Source organism: Carcharhinus amblyrhynchos, chromosome 8 (assembly GCF_965287045.1).
Source record: "Carcharhinus amblyrhynchos chromosome 8, sCarAmb.v2.hapA, whole genome shotgun sequence".
Lineage (NCBI taxonomy): Eukaryota > Metazoa > Chordata > Chondrichthyes > Carcharhiniformes > Carcharhinidae > Carcharhinus > Carcharhinus amblyrhynchos.
In genome coordinates this window covers 39,000,984-39,027,907 of record NC_137331.1, presented here as the reverse complement: position 1 = coordinate 39,027,907, position 26,924 = coordinate 39,000,984, and the positions used below count along the sequence as shown (strand labels likewise).

At 45.9% G+C, this 26,924-nt stretch overlaps 1 protein-coding gene across 1 annotated transcript; it reads left to right on the top strand.

Moving 5' to 3' along the window:
* galr1a (galanin receptor 1a) lies at nt 1-26,924 on the top strand. The gene is made up of 4 exons (XM_080194845.1): nt 1-65; nt 472-1,145; nt 8,910-8,975; nt 26,607-26,924. The coding sequence occupies exons 2-4, from the start codon at nt 492-494 to the stop codon at nt 26,922-26,924; spliced, it is 1,038 nt and encodes a 345-aa protein (XP_080050971.1). The 5' UTR covers nt 1-65; nt 472-491.

The window sequence follows — 26,924 nt, the reverse complement described above, 5'->3', positions numbered from 1 at the left end:
AAGAAATTAGAGTGCGTCTTTTTTGTGTGAGAAAGATTATCCAGGCATCATTCTGCAGTTAGCAAGTGAGTTTGAAGTGAGGAACTCAACTGTGAGCCGGGATGCACATTTGGAAATGGGTTTGGTCGTTGCAGGGATCTAGATTTGAAGAATTCATTTGAGGATTGCACTAACTTTAGAGGAATCTTAAAATAGGAAACTTTACGAAAGGCTTGTAATAATTGTTTCCTTCTTGTCTGCAGTTTGTAATGATGTTTGCTCTTTGCAAAAGGCTTGTAATAAGAATGTGTTTGACTTTATAGTTTGTAATAGTGAGAATGTGTTTGCTCTTTGCAGTTTGTAATGATAAGGGTGTGTTTGTAACGACGGGGATGCGCTTGTAATGATGGGGATGTGTTTTGTAACGATGGGGATGTGTTTGTAATGATGGGGATGTGTTTGTAACGATGAGGACGTGCTTTGTGTTCACAGTTTAAACCCGGTTGGTCAGTATGGATGCAAACCAAAGCAGTAGCCAGGGCAATGAGACGGCTGCAGGGTGCTCGGCAGCAGAGGAGCAGCACCAGACCAACACCGATACTTTCATTGTCCTCTTCATCTTCAGCCTCATCTTCTGCCTCGGGGTCTTGGGCAACTCGCTGGTCATCACGGTGCTGGCTCGAAGCAAGCCTGGCAAAGCCCTGAGCACCACCAATATCTTCATCCTCAACCTGAGCATCGCTGACCTCTCCTACCTGCTCTTCTGTATCCCTTTCCAGGCCACCTACTACGTCCTGCCCGACTGGATCTTCGGCGCCTTCCTGTGCAAGTTCGTCCACTACTTCTTCACCGTGTCTGTGCTGGTCAGTATCTTCACCTTGTCCGCCATGGCCGTGGACCGTTACATCGCCATCGTCCACTCCAGGAAGTCCTCCTGCATTCGGGTGTCCAGGAATGCCCTCCTCAGCATGCTCTTCATCTGGCTGTTGTCCCTGGCCATGGCCTCTCCGACCGCTTATTACCACATGCTGGTCCGCAAGAACGACAAGGGTCCCTTCTGCTGGGAGAATTGGGGAGTCCTGTCCCACCGGCAGGTCTACAAGGTGGCCACTTTCGTGGTTGGTTACCTGCTGCCCCTGCTTCTCATCTGTTACTGCTATGCCAAGGTAAGGGCAAAGTTTTGCCAATCCAATTTGGCAGTGTAGTGACAGTGTCGGAGTGGTAGCTTAATGGGTGAAACGGCAAACAGAAACTGATTTATTCCCTGGGAATCAGCCTGATCATCAGTGAGGATCTGCATCTCGACCCCAGTCCCAGGATAAAATATAAACCATCCTTAATCATTGTTTTAGTGGCGGTTCCGCCAGTTATCCATGTTTCAATGGCAGTCCCTATTCAAATAACCATTCCATTCCAGTTATTTACGTTATACCTGTCTGAATTGTCATTCCGTTAAAATTATCTCTGTTTTAATGGCGCTTCCATTATTGTCCCTGTTTCAGTGGTCATTCCATTAAAATTATCCCTGTTTTAATCGTCATTCGATCAACTATCCTTGTTTTAATCACAGTCCCTTTGAAGCTACTCTGTCTGAATGGTCATTCCAAAAGTTATCCCTATCTGAAAGGTCATCCCAAGAGTTAACCCTGTTTTTTTTGGGTCATTCCATTAAAATTATTCCTGATTTAATAGCCATCCCGTTAAAGTTGCAAAGTTCCCCACCCCGCCACCACAGATTGTGCCGAGTTAGTCCAACGCTAAGCTGGAGAATGATTCTGACTCATTGACAAATCCATTATCTTTTTGTGGTTGCGTTTTGTAAATTTAATTTAAAACGCACACACACCAATTACAGCAATCGGGGAAAAGCTGAGTTGAGTGAACATCAATCTCGTGGCTTCAACAACAGTTTCAGGCATGTCCCCGTTGTATTTATTGCCGGTGACATGTTGGACGGTATTATAAAGTTGTCACAGTTTGTGAGGGCCGGATTGTTGCTCACCTTTCAAAAATACAACACGGCTGGTATGATAGTTGTAAACCACGCACAGGCACGATTAACCCCGGGACTCCCTGCCAAACAGCAACTGTGGGTGTACCCTAGACCAGATAGATTGCAGCAGTTCAAGGAGGCAGCTCGCCTACTCCTGAGCAATTAGGGAAGGACAATAAATGTTGTCCTTCCCAGCTACACGCTCATGTCACAAAAGAACATTTAAAAATCACTGCTGCTGCTTTTCAGTCAGACCTTAAGCTTAAACCCTTCATTTAAGAGCAAGTCCAACCAGATATTATCTAAACGTGTTGTAATTGTTCATTGACAGTTCCTGGGGAGGGGGTGGGGGGGACGGTGGGTGGGAAGGTGGGGAATAAGTCACAAATTATGTTTTTTTTCCCCCAGAAAAATTGCAGAATGGTTAGGTGCAATGAATTAGCACACTGGATTGGAACCAGTGTTGTTTGGGAGGGCTGGAGAGAGGCTTGGGTCGGGGTGGTTAGGGGGTGGGGGGGAGGCGGTGGGAACGTGACATAATGAAGCATGATTAGGTATGGTGCTACCCACTTCGGTAAGGGAGGTACGAAGGGAGAAAGTGTTCCTTGAAGGGTGAGAAGTTGAAAAGTGTTGATGTCCAAAGGGATCTTGGTGTCCTTGTTCATGAGTCACTACAGTGAAGGTGCAGCAAACAATTAGAAAAGCAAGTGGTATGTTGACCTTCATAGCAATGAAATTTGACTGCAGGAATAAAGTTACTTTTGCAAACTCTAAGGAGCCTTGGTCAGATGGTACTTGAAGTATTGTGTACAGTTTTGGCCTCCTTATCAAAGAAAGGGTATGGTTACATGAAGGGTGTTAGGGAGAAAATACAGCTATTTAGCTACAGTGAACTTCGCTCTCACCCTTGCACAAGGCTTTTAATATGAACTGTGATAAGGGCCAGTTCTAAAGATTCACCACGGGAAAGGCTCTGATTCAAGAATTCTTCAAACAATTAAGTCCGGTTACAAGAAATTACCAATCAGGGATGTATAGAAAAATAGAAGTTATCAAATGCCCACTCACAACTATTGATTAGGGTTACATTATGCATAGGATATGGGTGTTATTAACCAATCACAACATTCGCACGTCTACTTAATTATAATATCCAATCAGTGTAAATATTTGAATATGCTAACTGATCTAATTTATCAGGTCCAAATTGTCTTTAACACACGGCTGGTACTGGTACCTAGTTTGTAGGTATCAATTATCTCCGCCTTGTTCAATTTTTCAGTGTTAATGAATAAGGAGGTTTGAGACACTATGTCGCTTTCCCATGTTACCTTCAGATCAGTTTGTTCTCTAAACAGCTCCACATTGTCTTACAATTTATGAGAAATGGCCTGCATTGTTTCTGCCTGAGAACTGACAGCCCATAATTTTGTGCCACTGTGTATTGTCTCACAGCTAGCAGTGGGCATGATTATTCTGCTAAACCGCATCTTTTAACCCTTTCACAGAGTATAATTCTTAGTTTGGCTACTAGCTCCTTTTAGAGAAAGTGCAGGGAAGATTCACCAGAATAATCCCTGGGACGACGGTTTTGTTTTACCAGAAGAGATTGGGGAGACTGGGTCTGCGTTCGTTGGAATTTTAAAGAATGAGAGGTGATCTCATTGAAGCTTGCCAAAAGGTGTGGACAGGGTTGCTGTGGTTTGAATATTTCCTCTGGCTCTTGAGTCTGAATCCAGAGGGCATGTTCTCAGAATAAGTGGCAGGCCACTTAAGACAGAGAGGAGGAAGAATTTCTTCATTCAGAGGGTGGTGAATCTTCGGAACTCTTTACCCGAGAGGTCTGTGAAAGCTCAATCAATGAGCATCTTCAAGACAGGGATTGATAGTTTTCTGGATACTAATGATATAAAGAGATATGGGGTTGGTGGCTTACTGTAGGCATGATCTGTTTGAGTGGCAGGGTAGGTTTGATGGGCTGAATGGCCTATTCTATGTTCCTATAAAAGCCACGATTGAGTCTGCTTCCACCACACTATCAGGCAGTGCATTCCAGATCCAAAACGCTCACTGCTTGAAAATGATTCTCTGCATGTCAGCCCTCTTTCTTTTGCCATTCAACTTTTTAAAATCATTATCCTCTGACTCTCAACTCTCCATGGAAACAAATCTTCTCTATCTACTCTGTCTGGGCTCCCTCATGATTTTGAGAATCTCTGTCAAATCTCTCAACGTTCTCTTGAGAGAACAACCCCAGCTTCTCCAATCTATCCCTTCCAAGAATGAAGTAAGTGAGCATGTGTTACACTCCCTCATGGCAAGTACATCTTTCCTTTTAGTAAGGAAAGCAAAAGTGCGCACAATATCCCGTGTGGTCTTGCCATGGCCCTGTATAGTTGTAATGAGACCCCAAACTCTCATCCTTTTGAAATAAAGGTCAACATACCACTTGCATTCTTAATGGCTTGCTGTACTTTCACGCTAGCTTTCATTACAAGGACACCCACGGTGCTTTGAATTTCAACACATCCAAGTCTTTTGCCATTTAAGAAATACTCTGTATTCTGTTTCTCCTACCAAAGTGGATTAGCCTCATCTTTCTCTGTACATCTGCCAAACTTTTGTGCAATTGCTTGGCTTTTTCAAATCACTTAGGTGTCTTTACATCCTCTCACAACTCTCACTTCCAACTAATTTTGTGTCATCTGCAAACACAGCAATATTAAAGTTAATCCCCACATCCAGCTTGTTAGCATACATTGTGACTAGCTGGGGCCCAAGCACTGATCCTTGTGATATCCCACTAGTCACAGCCTGCCAGCCTGAAAATGACCCATTTATTACTCCTCTTTGTTTTCTGCCCATTAACTAGTTCTCAATCCATGCCAATATATATTCTCCAACCTCATGTGCCCTCACTTTGTTTATTCGCCTCTTGCCTAAAGCTTTCTGAAAATGTTGCCACATATATCAATTCTCATTATCTATTCTACTAATTCCGTCCTCAAAGAACTCCACGTAAACGTAATTTTCCTTTCATAGATCCATGTTGATTATTGCCCAGTCTGTCCTGTAATCACATCCTTTATTCTAGATTCTTGCAGTTTCCCTCTTACTAATGTCAGACTGGCAGGTCTTTCCTTTTTAGGATCCTTTCTGCCCTCTTCACAGTGCCTTCACATCTTTCTTAAATTGTGGTGGTCAGAATTGAACTCAGTTCTCCACTTGAGAATCCTACTGCGCAGAACGAGGCTATTCAGCCCATCAAATCTGCACTGACCACAATTACACCCAGGCCCCATACTCACAACCTAGCGCATTTACCTTAGCTAGTCCCCCTGTATTGTTGGAAAGCATTTCAAGAGCGTTTTGCCAGTGAAAGGAACGTGAAACAATTTATTTATCTGGCTTGTGGAGGGATCTGCTGTTATTGCAATCAGTCTTTAGTCAGCCTCGGGTAGAAAAGGTTAAATCTCCAGGAATATCCCATTGGATCTGGTGTCTTATGTGCCTGAAACTAGGATTGGATCTGAGTAGTGACAGATGAATACTCTCAATTTGAAGCTGGGTTACATCTGAGGCAATTTTCTTTGCTGAGATGTAGAAAATTCAGAATTTAAATTGGCATCATGGAAGAAGGAGGTTGTTTGGGCCAACTGCACGTGTGCCAGCTCACTGAGAGAACCAGTCTCTCTCTCTCTTCCTCTTTCTCCACTGCCCTGCTACATTTTTTCCTTTAAAAATGGAGATCTAAATTATTTTTGGAAGCTGCTCCCCCACCACACTTTCAGGCAATGTGATCCAGATCATAAAAAAGTCACTCAGTAAAAAATGTTTCTCCTTTATTCTTTGTTTTGGCCAAAAATCCATGTCTTGAGGTTACTGACCCTCCTGCCAACAGTTTCCTCCTTTTCCCATTCTGTCAAAAAGCCTTTGGAGGAATTGTATTTATGTTTTGTTGCTGCACTGTGTCCTCTTGCTTACCTCCGATCGCCAGCACTGTCACTGTTTGAGGTCTTGAGCACTGTTTGGGCACCATTGGGTTTACAAAATGTCCAGATAAAGGGGCGAGAGATTTTTCATTTCAATGTAAATTGCTGCTTCACTGCTTCAGTGTACACCCAGCCCCCCACTCCCCCCCCCCACCCCCAAATTATAGAGCTTTGTACTTGCATCAATCTTTTGTACTTGAGTTAAACTCCTTGGATCAATGGTTGTGAGTGTGCCCCTATGCAATAAAATACTTCCCAAGGTATCTAGCTAATGCCATTTCATTGATTTGCAGTGAAAAACACACTCCTGCCCTTCCACATTTTCTTTATTTGGATTCACTATTTCTATCCCGAGCCATAAACATCTATGTAAGCTAACTGGCAACAGCCTATGTGACTGAAAACAACATCCATTATATTAATCTTGGTACACAGGAGGAATTACATGAAAGATATTCATTTTTTTTCCTTTTAATCTGTTGTTTTCTCTGTCACGATGTCATGGAAAAACACCCGAATGCAAAGTTCTTCTTTAAAAGAACGCAAAATATTTATTAGCATTATTCCTGCTCTACATTACACAGCAATCTTCACAAGTCCCCAGTCCCTGTGGTTCTGTCAGCAGAAATTGTGATCACTGCTGCGCTACTGTTGATATCTATCTGGATTAGTATTTCTGATCAATACTGTATAAGATGGATATGCAAACATGGGGATCTGATATTTTAGTAACTTTTATATGTGCAGCATTCAGAATGTTGGCCATGTTTGCATTTGGAAATCTACCAAGCGTATTTGTTTTTAAAGCTCTCTAGGGGATTTTCACAGTAACTTTATTGCAGTGTCAATGTAAGCCTACCTGTGTCTAATAAATAAACTTTAAATTGTTGATCCACTCCTCCTGCAGTTTAAACAATTAAAAATGATCATCAGGATTTTCAATGCAAATTCAGCAACTGCCACAAATGACAGATAGAACCATAGAACACTATGGCACAGAAACAGGCCTTTTGGCCCTTCTTGGTTGTGCCGAACCATTTTTCTGCCTAGTCCCACTGACCTGCACCTGGACCCTATCCCTCCACACCCCTCTCATCCATGTACCTGTCCAAGTGTCAATTAAATATTAAAAGTGAGCCCGCATTTACCCCTTCATCTGGCAGCTCATTCCACACTCCCACCACTCTCTGTGTGAAGAAGCCCCCCCCCCCAAAATTCCCTTTAAACTTTTCCCCCTTCACCCTTACCCCTGTCCTCTAGTTTATTTTTCCCCTAGCCTCAGTGGAAAAAGCCTGCTTGCATTCACTCTATGATGCTGAAACAGAGGCTGGATTTCTCTGGTCTCGTACCCACTGCTGCCATAACCAGCAAATCTCCATTCACGGTGAGGGACTGGAGAATCCCAGACATGGGTGAGGTCGGAGAATTCCAGCCAAAAGCCGTTTCCAGGCAGGCATAGAGTCAGGGAAAAGGAAGGGGCAGTGAGAGCGATGCGATGGTGAATGTGTGGAATTCACTACCACCAAATGTTGTTGAGGCCAAAACATTGTGTGATTTCAAAAAAAAATTAGATATAGCTCTTGGAGCTCCAGGGATCAAGGGGTATGAGAGGAAGTGGGGGTGGGGGGTGGAATTAGAATATTGAATTTGATGATCAAGATGGATGTTGGAGCAGGCTCAAAGGACCGAATAACTTCCTTGTGCTTCCAGTTTCTATGGGAGGTCTCTGATGGGGTGAAGGGAAGGAGTGATGGAATGGCAAAAGATTGATGAGAATGGGACAAGAGCTTTCCTTAATTTTATGTCTCTGCCACACTAACCCGCCCCCCCCCCCCCCCCCCCCGTCCTTCCCCCCAAAGGGCTGTGGAAGCTCAATCATTAAAGCAATAGATTTCTGAACACTAATGGCATCAAGGGATATGGTGATTGGGGGGAAATGATATAACGGTCGATGATCAGCCATGATTTGTTTGAATGATAGAGCAGGTTCGAAGGGCCAAATGGCCTTCTCCTACATCCTATCCCTACTTAAAAGCTGTCACATTTTTAACATTGTCCAGTTCCGATAAGGTTATGTAAGGAAATTTGTACTCAATATGTAAGCATGTTAGTACTTAGAGAATTTGTACTGAATAATTGTGCCTAAACTGGATATGAAATACGGAAGCAAGGATAGTATTAGAATGTCTTCCTTGAAGTAGAATTAGGATGGGTAGGATGGGTAATCCAGTATAGCTGATTTGTAACCTAATATAATCAAGTGTAGCAAATGTGATCAAAGCAGGAGGCCCAGAGCAGCAGTATAGCAGTTACTTACTAGCAAATGCAACCAATAGTCCCTTAGGGGACAATGGACACAACCCATCTGTCCAGCTTGAGATTGACCGTAATAAAAAGAAAGTAATAAAGTGAGCATGTTTTCTTCACATTCGGCCTAAGTCAGCTAAACCACTATTAGTGTACAAGCAGAGTCGTAAAGATAAAAGCAAGGGATATAACCACCATGGTTTCAAGAAGAAAAGAGAGGAAACAGGGGGTGATCAATCTCAAGCAAGACAGATAAAGGGTCAGTGGGTCGTAAAAGCGAGATAAGGATCTTGAGGTATGGAGCTGAAATGTGCTTAAAAAGACTGTAAGCCGATGGCTCGATGGAGTGTTCCGGACATCCCGGCTTTATTTCTGTTGTACTGGAAATAAAGTCCATTGCTTGGAGGATTACAACTCAGACTCTCTGTTTCAATCGGGTTAAATAAGTTGTCGTCTTGGGGAACCACGACAGTTACCAAGCTGAAACACTGGCTCCATGTCCCTCTCTGTTGCTTGACCTGCTGAACTGCTTTGAGCCTTGTCTGTCTTTATTGCAAAATTAGACATAATTTTGCGCTTTTCTTTTGGAAAACAAGACTTATCGGCAATTTTTCTGACAACGCTTATATTATTTTCAGGTGCTGAATCACTTGCACAAAAAATTGCGTAATATGTCAAAGAAATCCGAAACATCGAAGAAGAAGGTAAGCTGATTTTGTGATCCACCACCAAATCTGGTCTCCCTACACATTCCCGATTTGAATCACTCTACCATTGGCGGCCCTACCTTCAGCTGCCTGGGCTTTCAAGTCCTGGGATACCCTCTCTAACCATTTAATCTCTTTATCCTCCCTCTCTCTCTCTTTCTTTCAGACCCTTTGACAATGCAAAATTCTCCTCATGTGACTCAAATTTTATCTGATAATGCCCCCGTGAATTACCTTGGAATGCTTTTCATTACATTAAAAGTGTTATATAAATGCAAATTATCTTTGAAAGAGGTTAACATGCAATGCATAGTTGTTGGAGTTTAAACGATTTTACTAGTATACATAGACCTAGTGCAAGATAACAAACCAATTATTTGGGCGAAGATCTATACATGCGACTAATGGTTGGTTACCATTACTGAGGTAATCCTCAGACTTATGGCACAATGGGTTTCTGAAAGCCAAAGGGGTGATTTTCCCCAAAGAATTCCAAGTGTCGAATTTGCCCAAAAACTGGAGTAAATCACATAGTTTCTTATCAGCCGGGTTTTCAAAATGAATCTCCCAGACTCTGTGCACTGGAGAAGGCACTAGCGTGAATCAAGCAAAAAATCCACACGTGGGGCCTAATCCGCTGAAGAGGCTGAAATTGGCACGCTGAGCGGGTGCCCGCACAGCTCTGGGGGATCGCTAAACAAGTCCTCCCAGTATTGATGTCACTGGCCTTTCAATCCCCTGTGCACATTGCTGGCCTCTCATCCCCCTACATCCCCAGAAGAAAATCGCTGGCCTCCCGGTCACCCTACCCCCACTGACCCGAACATTACTATCCTCTCCAACCCCCACTGATCCGGACATCGTCAGCCTCCTCGTCCCCCACTGACAGAGACATCACTGGCTTCCCCACCCCCACTTTCCCGGACATGGCTGTCCTCTCCGACCCCCACTGACCCGGACATGGCTGTCCTCTCCGTCCCCCACTGACCCGGACATGGCTGTCCTCTCCGTCCCCCACTGACCCGGACAGGGCTGTCCTCTCTGTCCCCCACTGACCCGGACATGGCTGTCGTCTCTGTCCCCCACTGACCCGGACATGGCTGTCCTCTCTGTCCCCCACTGACCCGGACATGGCTGTCCTCTCTGTCCCCCACTGACCCGGACATGGCTGTCCTCTCCGTCCCCCACTGACCCGGACATGGCTGTCCTCTCCGTCCCCCACTGACCCGGACATGGCTGTCCTCTCCGACCCCCACTGACCCGGACATGGCTGTCCTCTCCGTCCCCCACTGACCCGGACATGGCTGTCCTCTCCGTCCCCCACTGACCCGGACATGGCTGTCCTCTCCGACCCCCACTGACCCGGACATCGCTGTCCTCTCCGTCCCCCACTGACCCGGACATGGCTGTCCTCTCCGTCCCCCACTGACCCGGACATGGCTGTCCTCTCCGTCCCCCACTGACCCGGACATGGCTGTCCTCTCCGTCCCCCACTGACCCGGACTTTGCCGGCCTCTCCATCCCCCACTGACCTGGACATTGCCGGCCTCTCTGTCCCCCACTGACCTGGACATCGTTGGCATTCCCATCCCCCACTGGCCCGGACATGGCTGTCCTCTCCGTCCCCCACTGACCCGGACATCGCTGTCCTCTCCGACCCCCACTGACCCGGACATTGCCGGCCTCTCCATCCCCCACTGACCTGGACATTGCTGGTTCCCCATCCTCCCTCCCCCTTCTCACACACAGTGCTGTGCCGCCATTCACACCCCTTGCCTGCGAGCATTGCCCCTTGTTAAGTGAAAGCCTTGAGCATTGCACCACTTACTACCTCCCCCCACCACCCCCGGTCACACTACCTTATTGAGTTCACCCAATCAGCAGCTTTGGAGATGGCTCTCGCTCTATTGAAACCAGGTTGCCTGTACATTATTTACAATGAAATTTAACTAATGGCCCATGATTGACCCAAACCGACTGCACCTGGACTTCCTCAACAAGCCAGAGCTGTATATAAGCTGCAATGATGGATACACATGCAGCCACACCAGGAAGGTGGCCCCAGATTTTCTGAAAGTGAGCAGGTCTGCCTGCTGGGCACACTAGAGAAGAGGCACCAGCTGCTGTACCCCATTGGGGCCATCACCCAAGGGGTTATACAGCAAGCGCGTTGTGGGAGGCAGTGGCAGCTGTTGTGAATGCCAGGCCCCTGATACCTCAGTAAGGAGAGCAGTACCGCAAGAAAATGAATGACCTTCTTTGGGCAGCAAGGTGAGTGTGCATCTCATTCTGAAACCTGTGCTGTGCTTACAATGTCAAACTATCCCTCGACACCTCAAGGGCAGCCACCAACTGTGCTCCCCCCCCCCCCACCCCAAGAACTGCCTGCAACCCCTGTGGCACCCCCCCCACCAGTGTGGTTCCATATCACCAAAATGGCCAACATGAGCTCTCTAACCCTGACACACATTGCACCCCATGCCCTTCCATGCAGCATGCTTTCAATCCCCCTTATGTCCCCATGGGAAAAGCACCCCCACCCCCCACCCTGCTGCTCCTGAACCAACCCCCATGGACATCTCGGACAACACCTTGGAGGGATGCCCTGAAGAATCCCCTAAGGACAGCACCATGAATCAGCACAGCCACCAACAACACAACCCACCAACATAGAGACTATCGACACGGTGAGTCACGTCATTACTGAGGCTTCTGGGCCAACTACTGGTGAGCACATCACAGCCACTGATGCACATTGGTTGGAGACGGACACATCCGAGGGCTCGGGCACATGTAGGCCTGCTGGAGGCTAGGATTGAGCTATCCCCAAGACAGATGCTGGATCTCAGGGCTCGCTCATCCTGAAGCTGGTAGAAATGCATCAGGAAACCCAGGAGTTGTGGATGGGCTGTTAGCAATCATGCTGCGACTGCAAGGCTGTTTAGAAGAGTCAAACAGAGTGCTGTTGCAGGAGGTGGTGCCAGCACACAGGCCAACACTGCAAGTGTGGTGACAGCACTGGAAAATCTAGAACAGGGATTTGGCCTCATGGGTGACAGGGTCCAGGCCATTCTGGAGGTACATTAGTCCATGGCCATGGATGTCAGGGGCATATTGGAGACACTGCTGGCCATGCCTGACACTCTCGCTGGGATTCTAGAGCAGGCCGCAGCTGTGAGCCTCGACAAGGCTCGAGGGCTGCTGCTGAGGGGCTCCAGAGCTTGGCTCGCCTGCAGGAAGCTGTAGCGGATCACACATTATGGAGCACACGCATCTGGACCTCCAGGACTGGCAGAGCCAGGTGACACTAGGGCTTTTGGAGCTCAGTCCAGCTGCCCTGGTGTCCCATGGAGTGTCCCGGGGTCTCTGGGCACAAGCCCATGCTGGGCCTTCCACCGAGGACACTCTGGATGTCCCGAGGCCTTCCAATTCCCCCCTTCCTCACAGTGGGGCATTTCAGGGCCAGCTGGATAAACAGGGTGGCACAGAAACATCAGTGTCATCTGCAAATTGGCCAAGGCCCTCCAGGTCTCGGCCCCACAGGGGACACCCACCAACAGCATCACAGGCAATAGGGCACAGATCACAGCTGGGTGCCTCTACCTCCTTGTGCATCCTGGGGGAGTACCTAGATAAAACAGTCGGCTGCACAAGAGTAGAAAGTTGTAGGGTCAATAAGAGGATCTGACCAGTAGTCAGGGTTAAGTTTTTGTTAATGTTAACAGCAATATTAAATGTTTGTTGCACTTCACAGCTGTGACTAACCTGTCTCTGATTCTCCCCCCACATAACTGAGTGTATCCCAATCCCCCACGTTGAAACACAGGCTGCTGTGCTGTATGACACTAGCACCTTGGCCAAACATTACAGACCACCTGTCCTACTTTCCCCCACATCCCCTGGACTCTTAGTCAAACAACATCCCTTGGTATCGTCCCACCCCCCTGAACCCATTGCCCCGCACGCTTGTGTTCCTAACCCTTACTGCTACATGGGCCCAGGTGCCAGTGTGCACTCGGAGAACAAATAGGTGTCAGACTTGGTGACTGGCACCAAGGGCAGGATCCCAGTGTGCCTTACAGTGAGTCGTCATCATTCTCTAGCCTTCACCAGAGATTTGCTACCACCGCCAGCCCAGGCCCAGGTTATTTGTTGTGATATTTCTCGAAGTTGGGGGGTATGGACTGAGAAAGGATTGAAGAGGGTGGGAGATGGGGTGAGAGAGGGTGGGAAGGTAGGGGGGGTGGGCTGAGAGAGGGTGGGAAGGGTGGGGTGAGAGAGGGTGAGAAGGGGAGGGGTGAAGGAGGGTGGGGAATGGGGTGAGAGAGGCTGGGAAGGGGTGGGAGTGAGGTGAGAGATGGTGATGGAGGATCATGTGGATTGAGATCCCCAGTTGACCTCCTGGTATCGCCTAGCCCTCTGCATCCCCTTTCTCTAGGCCACCTTTACGGGAGACTGCTCTCCCACCTCATGGCCATCAGTGGCAGCCCCCCGCCCTTCTTCCTGAGGGCCTGCCACTGGTTACTCCTGGAATGGCTTCTCCACGCCCTCCACCCTCTGAGCTGCCTCTTCCTCCTCAGCCATCTCCATGATGGCCAGCTCTAGATCAATAAGACTGAGATCCATTCTGCATGGTGGACGTTAGATTGATAGATACATGTAACTGCTTGCAACTACTGCAGCCCACCTCCCCGCAATGCAGACAGCAGTCTGACCAGCACTCAGTAATAGACCCTACCCCCACAGACACTACATGCTACATCCCTGGGCTTGGGCAGCACTTGCAGCTGCCCTGGAACTTCCCCATCCCAAGCAGAAATTTTCCTGGCCCTGCCTCCAGCCTCCCCTGCAATCCAGGGGAGCTGCAGTCCCATAAAACTTGCCTCCTTACTCCTGTTCGATGCTGCCACACCAGGTCCTGACTTCTATAGAGCAGTTGTAAACCCTGCCAGCATGACGCCATGCTGGAGGGGGGAGGCACTGGCTGGGATGGAGATTCTAGTTGTGCTAGTGGTATGCTAAGGTATGTTAATGAATGTAAATCGCCATTATACTGATTTTCAGCGCGAATATGCCAGCATGGAAAAACTTAGGCTGGGAGATGTGCAAAGGCCTGGATGCCCAGCGCGAATCCTGTGAATCGGCCGCCGCTGATATCTTCCAGCCCAGTGCACTACAAAAGCAACAGGATGGGAGAATTGCCCCCCCTCATCACCCCCCCATGTCTTAAGTTGAAACATCTTAACTCGGAACTGATTTTCCTATGAGAATAATGTTATAAATGAAGAATTGGTTCCTGAACCAAGGCCGTAAGCCTTGTTTTCACCAAGTTTTGTACTAATCAATTATAGATGAGTAATATCTCAACATTAACCTATTTATTGACTGAAAAAAATCACTGGAATGCAGGCAATGAACAGTCCATTGTACGCTAATTTGGAGGAACAAAGGGTTACCAAGTGCTATAACAATGCATTGGAGCAGGATTTGAACATCACTGTGAGTATGAATGCAGAGTCGAAACCTACTTGGGAAAGTTGAAACAACATGTCAACTGATAAACCTTGTAAACGCTACAACTCAAACATTGTAAAGTCAACCATTGCCTGAATTCAACAATATCTTCAGATAATAGGCTTTTTCCCAAAATGTCAATTACGAGGTGGGGGGGACACCAGGTTTGAGGTGAGAGGGGGAAAGTTTAAGGGAGATGTGAGGGGAAAGCTTTTCACACAGAGTTGTGGGTGCCTGGAACATGCTTCAGAGCTGGTGGAAGCAGAATGTTTAACAGGCATCTGGACGGATAAATGAAAAGGGAGGGAATGAAGGGATACAGTCCGATTAAGGGCAGAAAGTTTTGTTCAGCTTAGTTGGGGCATCATGATTAGCATGGGTTTGGAGGGCTGAAGGGCCTGTTCCTGTGTTGTACTGTTCTTTATTCTACTTTCTGTTGGATGTATTTTGGATCAATTTAATTAGGGGAAAAAGACTGGGTAAGATAACTGCATTCGTCAATTCTGAGAAAATATTAAAATGAATGGGACTTGAGGCTGTTCTAGATTTTGATTTGATTTATTATTGTCACATATATTAATATACAGAGAAAAGTATTGTTTCTTGTGCATTATACAGGCAAAACATACTGTTCATAGAGAAGGAAAAGAGAGAGTACAGAATGATCAACTTAATGGAAGGGAAGTCCATTCAAAAGTCTGAAAACAGCAGGGAAGAAGTTGTTCTTGAGTTGGTTGGTATGTGACCTGAGACTTTTGTATCATTTTCCCGATGGAAGAAGGTGGAAGAGAGAGTGTCTGGGGTACGTGGGGTCCTTAATTATGCTGGCTGCTTTGTTGAGGCAGTGGGAAGTGTAGACAGAGTCAGTGGCTAGCTTGCGTGATGGATCGGGCTACATTCACGACCTGATGTAGTTCCTTATGGTCTTGGGCAGAGCAGCAGCCATACCAAGCTGTGATACAACCAGAAAGAATGCTTTCTATGGTGCATCTGTAAAAAATTGGTGAGATTCATAGCTGACATGCCAAATTTCCTTATTCTTCTGAGAAAGTAGAGGCGTTGGTGGGCTTTCTTAACTGTAGTGTCGGCATGGGGGGTTGTTGGTGATCTGGACACCTAAAAACTTCAAGCTCTCGACTCTTTCTATTTTATCCCCGGTTGATGTAGACAGGGGCATGTTCTCCTTTATGCTCCCTGAGGTCAATGACAATCTCCTTCATTTTGTTGACATTGAAAGAGAGATTATTGTTGCCACACCAGTTTACCAAATTCTCTATCTCAAAAAAGAAACATGAGGGAGATTAATGGTATTAATCAGAATTTTCAAATCACAAATTCTTTGTAAGCAATACTTATGCCAAAGGGCTAGAGGGTGAGGAATGTCAGTCCCCATTTCACTAAAGGGAAGCCAAAAACCAAGTTAGCTGCATATTACTAGTTGGCTAACAGGGAGAGCCCATAGTAAGGAGCAACTGAAGTGAAGAATGAGAAAGTTATGCGGTAATGTGGAGCAGTATAGGAACAGGAAGAGGCCATTTGACCTCTGAAGCAGGCTCTATTGTATCAATCTGCCTCAGTTTTGTAATTCTCTAATATCCTTGCCCAACAGAATTTATCAGTCTTGGTTTTTATATTTTCAGTAGTTCCCCAGAGCTAGCAACATCTTGGGGGAGAGGCTTCCAGGTTTCCATCATCCTTTGTTTTTTTTTATTAATTCATGGAACATGGGCGTCACTGACTGGTCAGCATTTATTGCCCATCCCTAGTTGCCCTTAAACTGAGTGGCTTGCTGGGCCATTTCAGAGAGCAGTTGAGAGTCAACTGTGTTGCTGTGGTTCTGGAGCCACATGTAGGCCAAACCAGATAAGGATGGCAGAATTCCTTCTTGCACAGTCATTAGTGAACCAGATGGGTTGTTCCAACAATCGACAATGGGTTCATGGTCATCAATAGATTCTTAATTCCAGATATTTTTTATTGAAGAATCTACTAATGACCGTAAAACCACTGTCTGAAGAAGCTATTCTTGACATCACCTCTGAATGGGTGCCCTAATTATAAAGTTATGCCACATTGTTCCAAACTCCCTCTTCCAGAGGAAATGGTTCCTGCTCATTTATTCTATCAACCCATTTTAATCTCCTGAAACACCTTAGTTAGAGTTTTCCTTTGCCTTTGAAAATCAAGGGAATGCAAGCCTTGTCTACCTGGGTTCAAGAAGGACAGATCATGCTCAACTACTTTGAAGGGTGTTCAACTGGGTTACTGACCAGGGAGGCTGCAGGTTCAGTTTGAGTGGCAAACTGAGGCATGAGCACTTTCAAAAGATGCACTATTGAGAAAACTAAAAGTCATGGTCTTTTAGCTAAAGTGGGAGCGTGGATAAGGGATAGATAATGAACTAGAAGCAAAGAGGAGCATGTTTCTCAAACTGAGATGAGTCTAGCAACATTCCCTAGTGGCTGTGTCAGTGGTGGTGTCTTTCCATTGCTGTAAAATAAATAAACTGCAGAGGGAAAGGATGCAAAAATCCGTGATTGGCTGATGTTAAGGGTGGAAGAGTCAGTTACTGGAGGGCATAGGTTGAAAGTGAGAGGGGCAAGGTTTAAAGGAAATGTATGAGGCGAGTTTTTTATACAGAGGATGGTGGGTGCCTAGAACTCGCTGCCAGGGGAGATAGTGGAAGCAGATTTGATAATGAGTTTTAAGGGGCATATTTACAAATATATGAATGGGATGTGGATACAGGGTTATGGTCCCCGGAGGGGTAGGCAGTCCTAGTTCAAACAGGCAGCATGGTCAGTGCAGGCTTAGAGGGCCGAAGGGCCTATTCCTATGCTGTATTGTTCTTTGCTCTTTGTTCTCTGTCTTGAATATACCTAAATACTGAACACCTACAGCAATTGGTGAGGAGAATCCCAAAACCCTGTGAGTGAAGACATTTCTCCTCATCTCAGTCCTAAATAGTGGCTGACCCCTTATTCTGAGATCATGGCTCCAGATTCTAGCTTCCCTTGCTCGGAAAAACAACCGCTTGGCATCCAAAGCAATTCCTTGCAAAGAAACTTTTAGGAGAAAAAGAAAATGGACAGGATATGATGTAGAGACAAAAAGCTTTAGGGACACAAGTCTTTAAAATTGGAATTTGATTGGAGGAATTAAAGCCGAATAAAAGGGGACATGAATTGCGGGGCCTTCTGTCAGTAAGATGTCAGCATCTGCTAATTTCAGGGCAGCAACCTTGGTTGGTGATGTTGGGATCAAATGCCTTCTTCACCCCATCATACATGGCACCCAGGTTTCCATTGTCATGGGCAAGTTTGGATTTCTTGACATAGTTTGATCCAGTGTTTATTATTCCCTGTCTTTTGTACGACTGTCTTGGCTATCTTCAAATGTTCCAGCTGCTGGGCTTACCTTGCGCATTACCTTGTGCGAGGGCTTTGCTCTTGCTTCCAAGGACAGATGTTCACCCAGCTGAGCAGGTGGCAAGCCAATCTCTGTTGCAGGTTCTGCCTTTATCAACTGCTGCCTCATATTTGATTGAACTCAGTGACTCCCACGTTTCATTGAGGTCAACATCGGCAATTCCTGCTAAGTCTTGAAGTGTTGGTAGTCGGCACCATTTCTTGCACTGGTGAGGTTGATTGGCCATGCTAGATTGACTCTCGTGTCGGGGGACTAGCTTGGGTAAACATGTGGGGTTATGGGAATAGGGCCTGGGTGGGATTGTGGCTGGTGCAGGGTTGATGGGTTGACTGGTCTCCTTCTACACTGTATGATTCTATGGTGAGGTTGATGCGGAATGAGCCGCATTTTTTTGGAACTGTGAAACCTTTGAGGTTGCACCTTCACTCTGCTCCCAGGTGGTCAGTATTGCAGTGTGCACTGTGGTAGGTGAGGGTATGGAGAGTGCTGGGAAGCTTGCGTCTGCTTGAAATAAGCAGGTCAAACTGATGCCAATGGCTAGATCTCGGATGACACTGAGACCTACTACCAATGTTATCCCTGAAAGAAAGTGTTCATTGGGGCACAAATCTCACGTTTGCTGGGCGGAGGATATTTGCATTTTCTGTATGGTGGGATAGTTGGAGCCACGTGCTTGTGATTGTGATCTGAAGCAGCTAAACAATGACTCTCGCACCTGGAAAATGGCAATTGTGGTACAGTGTGTACCCACCAGGATGCTCAATGGCCACAGCGTCTTGGCATCAGGTGCCAACAGCAAACAAAGGCATCTGACAACCACTTCGCACACAGCACTTGTGACAGAACCTGCCTCTTACATTGGTCACTATAGACACCAGTGAAGTGAAGCTATCACATCTCCAATGGATTGGATTTGTGTACGTTCAGTATCTTATATATAGATGGAAGGACACCAATCAGGAGATCTTGGGTCTTATACAAGAGCAAAAGTATAACGGGGGGGTCTTTCGGGTGAGCAAAAGTATAACAGGAAATCTGTAGAAGATATTCTTTGGACCACTGTTGACATATGCTTGTATTAACACTCTTATGGAAAGATTATTGGAATCATGAGAATGATACAGCATGGCTTTACAGGAATAGAATCAAACATGTATTTAAAACCCAGGACTGCATTCACTGGAATAGGAAATGTTACCTTCTTAATGGAAATCTTCAAAAAATACTGAATAAATTTGAGAGAATTAATAATTAATGATTTTGAATGGCTGGTGAATAAGTAATGGGGAGATGGTGATGTAATGGTATTGTCATTGTCTTAGTAATCCAGAGACACGGGGCATGATGGGTGGCACAGTGGTTAGCACTGCTGCCTCACAGTGCCAGGGACCTACGTTCGATTCCCGGTTTTGGTCTTTGTCTATTTGTAGCGTTTGAATTTCTTCCCATGTCTGTGTGGGTTTTCTTCAAGTGCTCCAGTTTCCTCCCACACCTCAAATGTACAGGTTAGTTGATTGGCCATGCTAAATTTCCCCTTAGTGTCAGGGGATTAGCAGGGTAAATATGTGGTGTTCCAGGGATAGGGCCTGGGTGGTATTGTGGTTGGTGGAGACTCAATGGGCCAAATAGTCTCGTTCTGTATGATCGGGGAACTTGGGTTCAAATCCCACTACAGCAGATGGTGAAATCTAATCCAATACAAAGAAATCTGGAATTAAAAGTCTGTTGTTGACTATATTGTTATAAAAACCCATCTAGTTCCTTGATGTCCTTTAGGGAAGGAAATCTGCCATCCTTACCTGGTCTGGCCTGCATGTGACTCCAGACCCATAGCAATGAGGTTCACTTTAAAATGCCCTCTAAAATGGTGAGTAGTTAGGGGTGGGCAATAAATACTGGCCCAGCCGGTGACACCTGTATCCCTTAAATGAATTAAAAGAAGGAGCTCCGTGCTCAGAATGAATATTATCATAAATGAGAAAGTTAGATGGAATTTTTTTACGCAAATGATAATTAGGCAATTTATAAAATGGAAGCATTCGTAATGTCTAAGAGGGAATTACATCATCTTTCATCTACCTGATGCTCCTATCCTATCCTCGTGTATGCGGTTCATGACGAATGGATTACTTTTAAAACTTGTCTCAGTTGTGTAGTCAAGTGTTACTCTCGATTTACATACAAGGTCCTACAAATGGCAAGTGAGTAAAATTCATTGGCAGCATGGTGGCACAGTGGTTGGCACTGCTACCTCGCAGTGCCAGGGACCTGAGTTTGATTCCGACCTTGGGTCACTGTCTGTGTGGAGTTTGCACGTTCTCCCGTGTCTGTGTGTGTTTCCTCCAGGTGGTCCGGCTTCCTCCCACAGTCCAAAGATATGCAGGTTAGGTGGATTGGCTATCCTAATTGCTCCTTGGTGTCAGGGGGACTAGCTAGGATAAATGCATGAGGTTATGGCGTTAGGGCCTGGGTGGAATTGTGGCCGGTGCAGACTTGGTGGGCTGAACAGCCTCCTTCTGTACTATGGAGTTTCGATGAAAATGGCAAGTGAGTAAATGAGTAAAATTAATTTCCATTTTGATGGCATTAGCTGGGTGAGGAATGCTAACTAATAAATCAGGAGAACACAATGTTGGTTTTCAAATAACATTATGAAATGTTTTAACACCTACATGAACAGATTTAATGTCCACCTGAATGTCAGCACCTCCAACAGTACAATATCTTTTTCTCCATAATCCTTGGTGATAAAGAACTTGAATATTGCTTGAAAAAAGAAATAGGTTGCTGAAGTTGTTCATCTTGCGCTCATTGGGACAAATGCAAGAATACCAAATTTCAAATGTTCACAACAATTTATACCATAGGAGGGAAGAAGATGATAGTTTGGGAAGTTGATACTGATTGGCTGAGACTTTGCAATAGAGAAAGCCATAGGGAAACTATACCGTGACGGCACAAGGCTAAATATCACTGTGAGGTAACCGGTGACTGAAACCAAGTGGCCTGCTCTCATTAATTAGAAGAGAGAGATCTGAGTGAGAAAACTTTGAGTGCAGTTAGAACCATTTGAAAAAAATGTCCAACAGACTGCTAGCCATCGTGCCAATGACCACTGGTTACAACTCTACCAGAATACCCAGGCCCTTCACCACAGGCAGTGCAAGGGATGTGTAAGAAAGAATTAAGGAGGCAACAGGTCCATCAGCGAAGACAATAGCTCCATTTGGAAACAGAAGCGGGGGAGATCATCACAATCTGCCATGAACAGTTGGAGAGATGGATGGAACACAACCTTGAGTTGTGTTCTGTCACTGAGGACATTCTGGACATTGTAGAAATCCCACCTGCAATGGCAGAGCTGGATATGGAACCCACAGTGAAGGATGTCAGCAAAGCTACTGATTTGCTTATCATGGGCAAAGCTCCAGGTGCTGAGGCTGTACCACTCGCTGACGTCAAGCACAGGAAACTGGGACTTCTGCAATATCTGTACAAACTGCTCTGTCTCTGCTGGAGGGAGGGGGGCACTGCATCAGGATCAGCGTGAAGCAAAGATTGTGATCATTTTTAAAGTGTATGTGTAGTGTCACAAGTAAGCTTACATTTTCACTGCAGTGAAATTACAGTGAAAATTGTCTAGTCGCCACATTCTGGCACTTGTTTGGGTACACTGAGGGAGAATTTAGCATGGCCAGTGCACATCTTTCGGACTGTGGGAAGAAACCCACACAGACACGAGGAGAGTGTTCAAACTCTATACAGACAGTGACCCGAGGCTGGAATTGAATTCAGATCTCTGGTGCTGTGATGCAGCAGTGTTGACCACTGTGCCACTGTGCTATCCCATGTCACCGTCCTATGCAAGGACAAGGACAGGCACAGAGATTGCAACAACTATCGAGGGCAGTCGGGAGTTGGATTTGTCCATGTTTTCCTTGTCAGATTGCAGATTCTGGCTGAATCATCTACCCCAAATCCCAGAGTGGTTTCAGAACGAGAAGAATTACAATTGACACGATGGTCTCAGCCTGGCAGCTTTAAGTGAAATGCTGTGAACTAGGTGCCCACTAAATGCTGCTTTTCTCACCAAGGCATTTGACTATGTGAGCAGAGGCCGTCTATTTAAACTGCTGGAGAAGGTTGGCTGCCCACTAAATCTGCTCACTGTAATCTCCTCTTTCCAAGACAATCACAGAGCCATTTGATATCTGCAGTCAGGTCAAACTGGGTTATATTCTGGTATCAACACTCTGGCCTATCCTTCCCTTTGCTGCTGCCATCTGTCTCCAGGTTATCCATAGAGTGTCTGGCGACAGAACCGGACTGACAGAGGGCTCCTCTGAAATCCAGGATAAGGGAAATCAGCAGAGAATTGATCCACGTTGCTGAGGCCACACTATTATTCCACACTGAGGAATGCCTTCAGCCACAAATAAACACACTCTCTCACACCTGGAAAGAGTTTGGCTAAGCCATCATTGGCAGGAGATGGCCTAGTCATTTTATAGTTAGACTATTAATCCAGAAACTCAGCTAATGTTCTGGGGAACCCAGATTCGAATTCCGTCATGGTAGATGGTGGAATTTGAATTTCATATAAAAAAAGAATCTACTGATGACCATTGTTGGAAAAACCCATCTGGTTCACTAATGTCCTTTAGGGAAGGAAATCTGCCATTCTTACTTGGTCTGGCCTGCATGTGACTCCAGACCCACAGCAATGTATTTGACTTTCATAAGAACATAGGAACATAAGAAATAGGAACAGGAGTAGGCCATCTAGCCCTTCGAGCCTGCCCTGCCATTCAATAAGATCATAGCTGATCTGAAGTGGATCAGTTCCACTTCCCCGCCTTCTTCCCATAACCTTTAATTCCCTTGTCTATCAGAAATCTATCTACCAGTGACTTAAGTGTATTCAACGAGGTAGCCTCCACCACTTCAATGGGCAGAGAATTCCAGAGATTCACCACCCTTTGAGTGAAGAAGTTCCTCCTCAATTGTGTTCTAAACTGCTCCCCCCCTCTTATTTTGAGGCTGTGCCCTCTAGTTCTGCTATCCTTTCTAAGCAGAAAGAATTTCTCTACCTCTACCCTATCTAGCCCCTTCATTATCTTGTAAATCTCTATAAGATCCCCCCCTCAGCCTTCTAAACTCCAACGGGTACAGGCCCAGTCTCGTTAATCTCTCCTCATTAACTAACCCCCTCATCTCTGGTATCAGCCTGATGAACCTTCTCTGTACTCCTTCCAAGGCCAATATATCCTTATGCAAATAAGGGGACCAAAACTGCACACAGTACTCCAGCTGCGGCCTCACCAGTGCCCTGTACAGTTGCAGCAAGACCTCCCTGTTTTTATATTCTATCCCCCTCGCTATAAAGGCCAACATTCCATTCGCCTTCTTGATCACCTGCTGCACCTGCAGACTGGGTTTTTGCAATTCATGCACAAGGACCCCCAGGTCCCTCTGCACTGTAGCATGCTGCAACTTTTCACCCTTTAAATAATATTCCTTCCTATTATTATTTCTACCAAAGTGGATAACCTGACATTTGCTAACGTTATACTCCATCTGCCAGGTCCTCGCCCACTCACTCAGCCTATCCAGATCTCTCTGCAGACTTTCCGCGTTCTCCATGCAATTCGCTTTTCCACTCATCTTTGTGTCATCAGCAAATTTTGTTACCCTACACTCAGCCCCCTCCTCCAGATTGTCTATGTATATGGTAAACAGTTGAGGCCCCAGCACCGATCCCTGTGGCACTCTGCTAGTCACCAACTGCCAACCAGAAAAGCACCCATTGATTCCAAGTGCCCTACAATGGTAACTAGGGATGGGCACTAAATGCCAGCCAGTGGCACCCATGTCCCCTGAATGAATAAAAGAAAATCAAGAAGACAAATCTCATGTTCGAGGGAGTTACATTGTGCCATTTATCAACATTGATAATGTGATGCTGGAGGAGAGTAAGAGAGTGTGGAGCTTTAAATCATCCAGTCGTTTATTACCGCGGGTAAACCAAGATCACCATTTGTTACAAATTGCCAGCTGCTTTCCATCCCTCTATCATCAATCTGCCTGAGAGCTTCAGGAAATAGTTGGATTTGTGTTGGTTTATAAGAATTAAAATTTGTAGCATTTTATGTTGTTGTTTCCCTTCCCAAATCTAGTGATGCCCTAAGGCAGACATTCCTCTGATTCCACAGCTAGTAATTCCTGGAACAAGTCATTAGGCTGTTGCCTTGAGAGGCGCCACTTCACATCAAGCATGGCTGACCAGGAGTCTCTCACCGCTAGCCATTAGCATGTTTGGAGGGATTTTGCAGATTGACACGTTGACACACTCAACCTGTTTGGCCACAGTATGAGCGCACCTTCCTTGGCCATCAAGTCCTGGGGTGGGACTTGAGCCTAGAGCTTCTGGCTTAGAGGCAGGGAAGCTAACCCACTGTGCCACAAGACCATGGGGCCCACCCTCATGTGGTAGGCACCCTTTCAATAAAGAGATTTGTGCTCCTGCAAAGCCTCTCAACCTCTCCACACTGGAAAGGGTACATTTCAAACAATGAAGTCCCATTCCTGCAGGGGGATTTTTCAGCGGTTTTCAAATTCAAGATTATTAATTTTTTTTTCTTGATTTTTCCTTTATTGGTTTTCTCTTTCTATTCCAATACTCCCTTAGTTTCTCATTTTTAAAATTTAAAATTTTATGTATTAGTGCCATCGTAGGCTTACATTAATGCTGCAGTGAAGTTATTGTGAAAATCCCCTTGTTGCCACACTCTGGCTCCTGTTCAGGGTACACTGAGGGAGAATTTAGCATCAATGCATCTAACCAACATATCTTTTGGACCGTGGGAGGAAATTGGAGCATCCGGAGGAAACCCACACAGACACGGGGAAAATGTGCAGACTCCACACTGACAGTGAGGAATCAAGTCAGGAATCAAATCAAGGTCTCTGGCATTCTGAGGCAGCAGTACTAACCACTGTGCCACAGTGTCAGAGTGCCAGTGTGCCACCCTGTACCCAATTTGACTCTAACCTATCCTATTCCCTTCTGCGCGCTTTCAACCCTTCCACTGTAATAGACCTATTTGTCCAGTCATTCACTAGGCACTTGGGTTCTCCATTGACTCCCCCTCCATCACCAGCTAGCCTTTGCCACAGCATGTGATGGGAAATTTTGGGAATTCTGTTTTAGAATTCCAATATTTTTGAAGAGTAAATAGAACTTAAAAAAAAAACTTGCCCTCAAAAAGTTGAGTTAATTAATGCTTAACCTTAAATGCAGCCTGGGAGTAATAATACTCGTGTTGATGCAAAAAGTTACTAATGGACAGACCTGTTTTCCCATGGCAATCAATGTGTTCGGGATCAGAAGAATAATGATGTTTCCTTGGTTACACATCATGTTCACGAGGCACTAATGAAATGGTTCATATCATTGAATCTGAAGGCTTTGTTATGTTAAAATGAAAGGAAGCCCTCTTGGTGAATATGATGTAGCTATAATTGGAGTATCAATTTCACTATCCACTTTAAAATCATAGAATCCCTACACTGCAGAAGGAGGCCATTTGGCCCACCTAATCTGCACAGACAATGTTCCCACCCAGGCCCTATCTCCGTAATCCCCTATATTTACCCCACTAATCCTTCTAACTAGTGAATCCTGGGAAACTAAGGGAGAATTTAGCATCCATCTAACCCGCACATCTATGGAGTGTGGGAGGAAATCGGAGCGCCCGGAGGAAACCCACAGGGAGAATGTGCAGACTCGACACAGACAGTGACCCATGGTTGGAATTGAACCTGGGCCCCTGGCACTGTGAAGCAGCAGTGCTAACCACCGTGCCACCCTCTAGTATAATGTCCCCAAGGCGTCTACGTGGATAAGGAAGCAAATTTGTACTCGCCCAATAAATAAATCAGAAACTCTCCAGTTTTCACACTAATCCTGGACTTTGAATTGTTTCCGTAAGACCGCACACCCCTCCCACCCCCCGCTCACTGATGTTTATGGAGAGTAGAATTTGGGAAAGCAGCCAGGAGAATATTGGAATAGTAAAGTCTAGACATAACAAGAGCATGGATGAAGGTTTCAGCGTGAACTACTCACAAAATGGCAGAAAGGAAGAAAGAAGTGAGCTTATATATTTAGCAAAATCTTCATTCACAGCAAGGACCAGGGGCCAAGCATAATCCCTGCCATGAATGTTAAGCACTTCCCAAATTATTTACACATGTTAGATATTATCCCTTCTTCAATGTTTTTGTTACATTCAAATATATTGAGTGGCATGGTGGCACAGTGATTAGCACTATTCCCTCACAGCGCCAGGGATCCAGGTTCGACTCCTGGCTTGGGTCACTGCCTGTTTCCATGTTTTCCCTGTGTCCAAAGATGTGCGGGTTGAGTGGATTGGCTATGCTAAATTGCCCCTTGGTGTCAGGGGGAATTAGGGGGGTAAATATGTGGGGTTATGGGGATAGGGTGGGATTGTTGTTGGTGAGGGCAGAAGGAATGGCCTCCTTCTGCACTGTGGACTCTATGATTCTATGAAAATCAATGAACGAACCAGGATGGCCAAGGATCAGGAATGAAAGGAACCACTGGTTGATGTGCGGTAACAAAGGAATGGTGTTTGTTTTGATTTTGTATCCTGTCCCCTGCAGACTGCCCAGACGGTGCTGGTGGTGATTGTCGTCTTCTGCATTTCCTGGCTGCCAAATCACATCATCAACCTGTGGTCTGAGTTTGGGAGCTTCCCGCTGACCGACGCCTCCTTCGCCTTCAGAATAGCGGCGCACTGTCTGGCCTACAGCAACTCCTCCGTCAACCCCATCATCTACGCCTTCCTGTCGGAAAACTTCCGCAAGTCCTACCAGCAGGTGTTCAAATGCAAGGTCCGTACCACCTTACCATTAAACAGCACCAAGAAGTACCGCACGCGGTCCGACGTCGTGCCATCCACCAGCTGCACCAACGTGTGA

Excerpts from the sequence above, each read along its gene's own strand:
- galr1a (XM_080194845.1), top strand. The coding sequence starts at position 492 with ATGGATGCAAACCAAAGCAGTAGCCAGGGCAATGAGACGGCTGCAGGG. Across the intron at positions 1,146-8,909 it reads TCTGTTACTGCTATGCCAAG|GTGCTGAATCACTTGCACAA; the intron begins GTAAGGGCAAAG and ends TATTATTTTCAG. Across the intron at positions 8,976-26,606 it reads CCGAAACATCGAAGAAGAAG|ACTGCCCAGACGGTGCTGGT; the intron begins GTAAGCTGATTT and ends TGTCCCCTGCAG.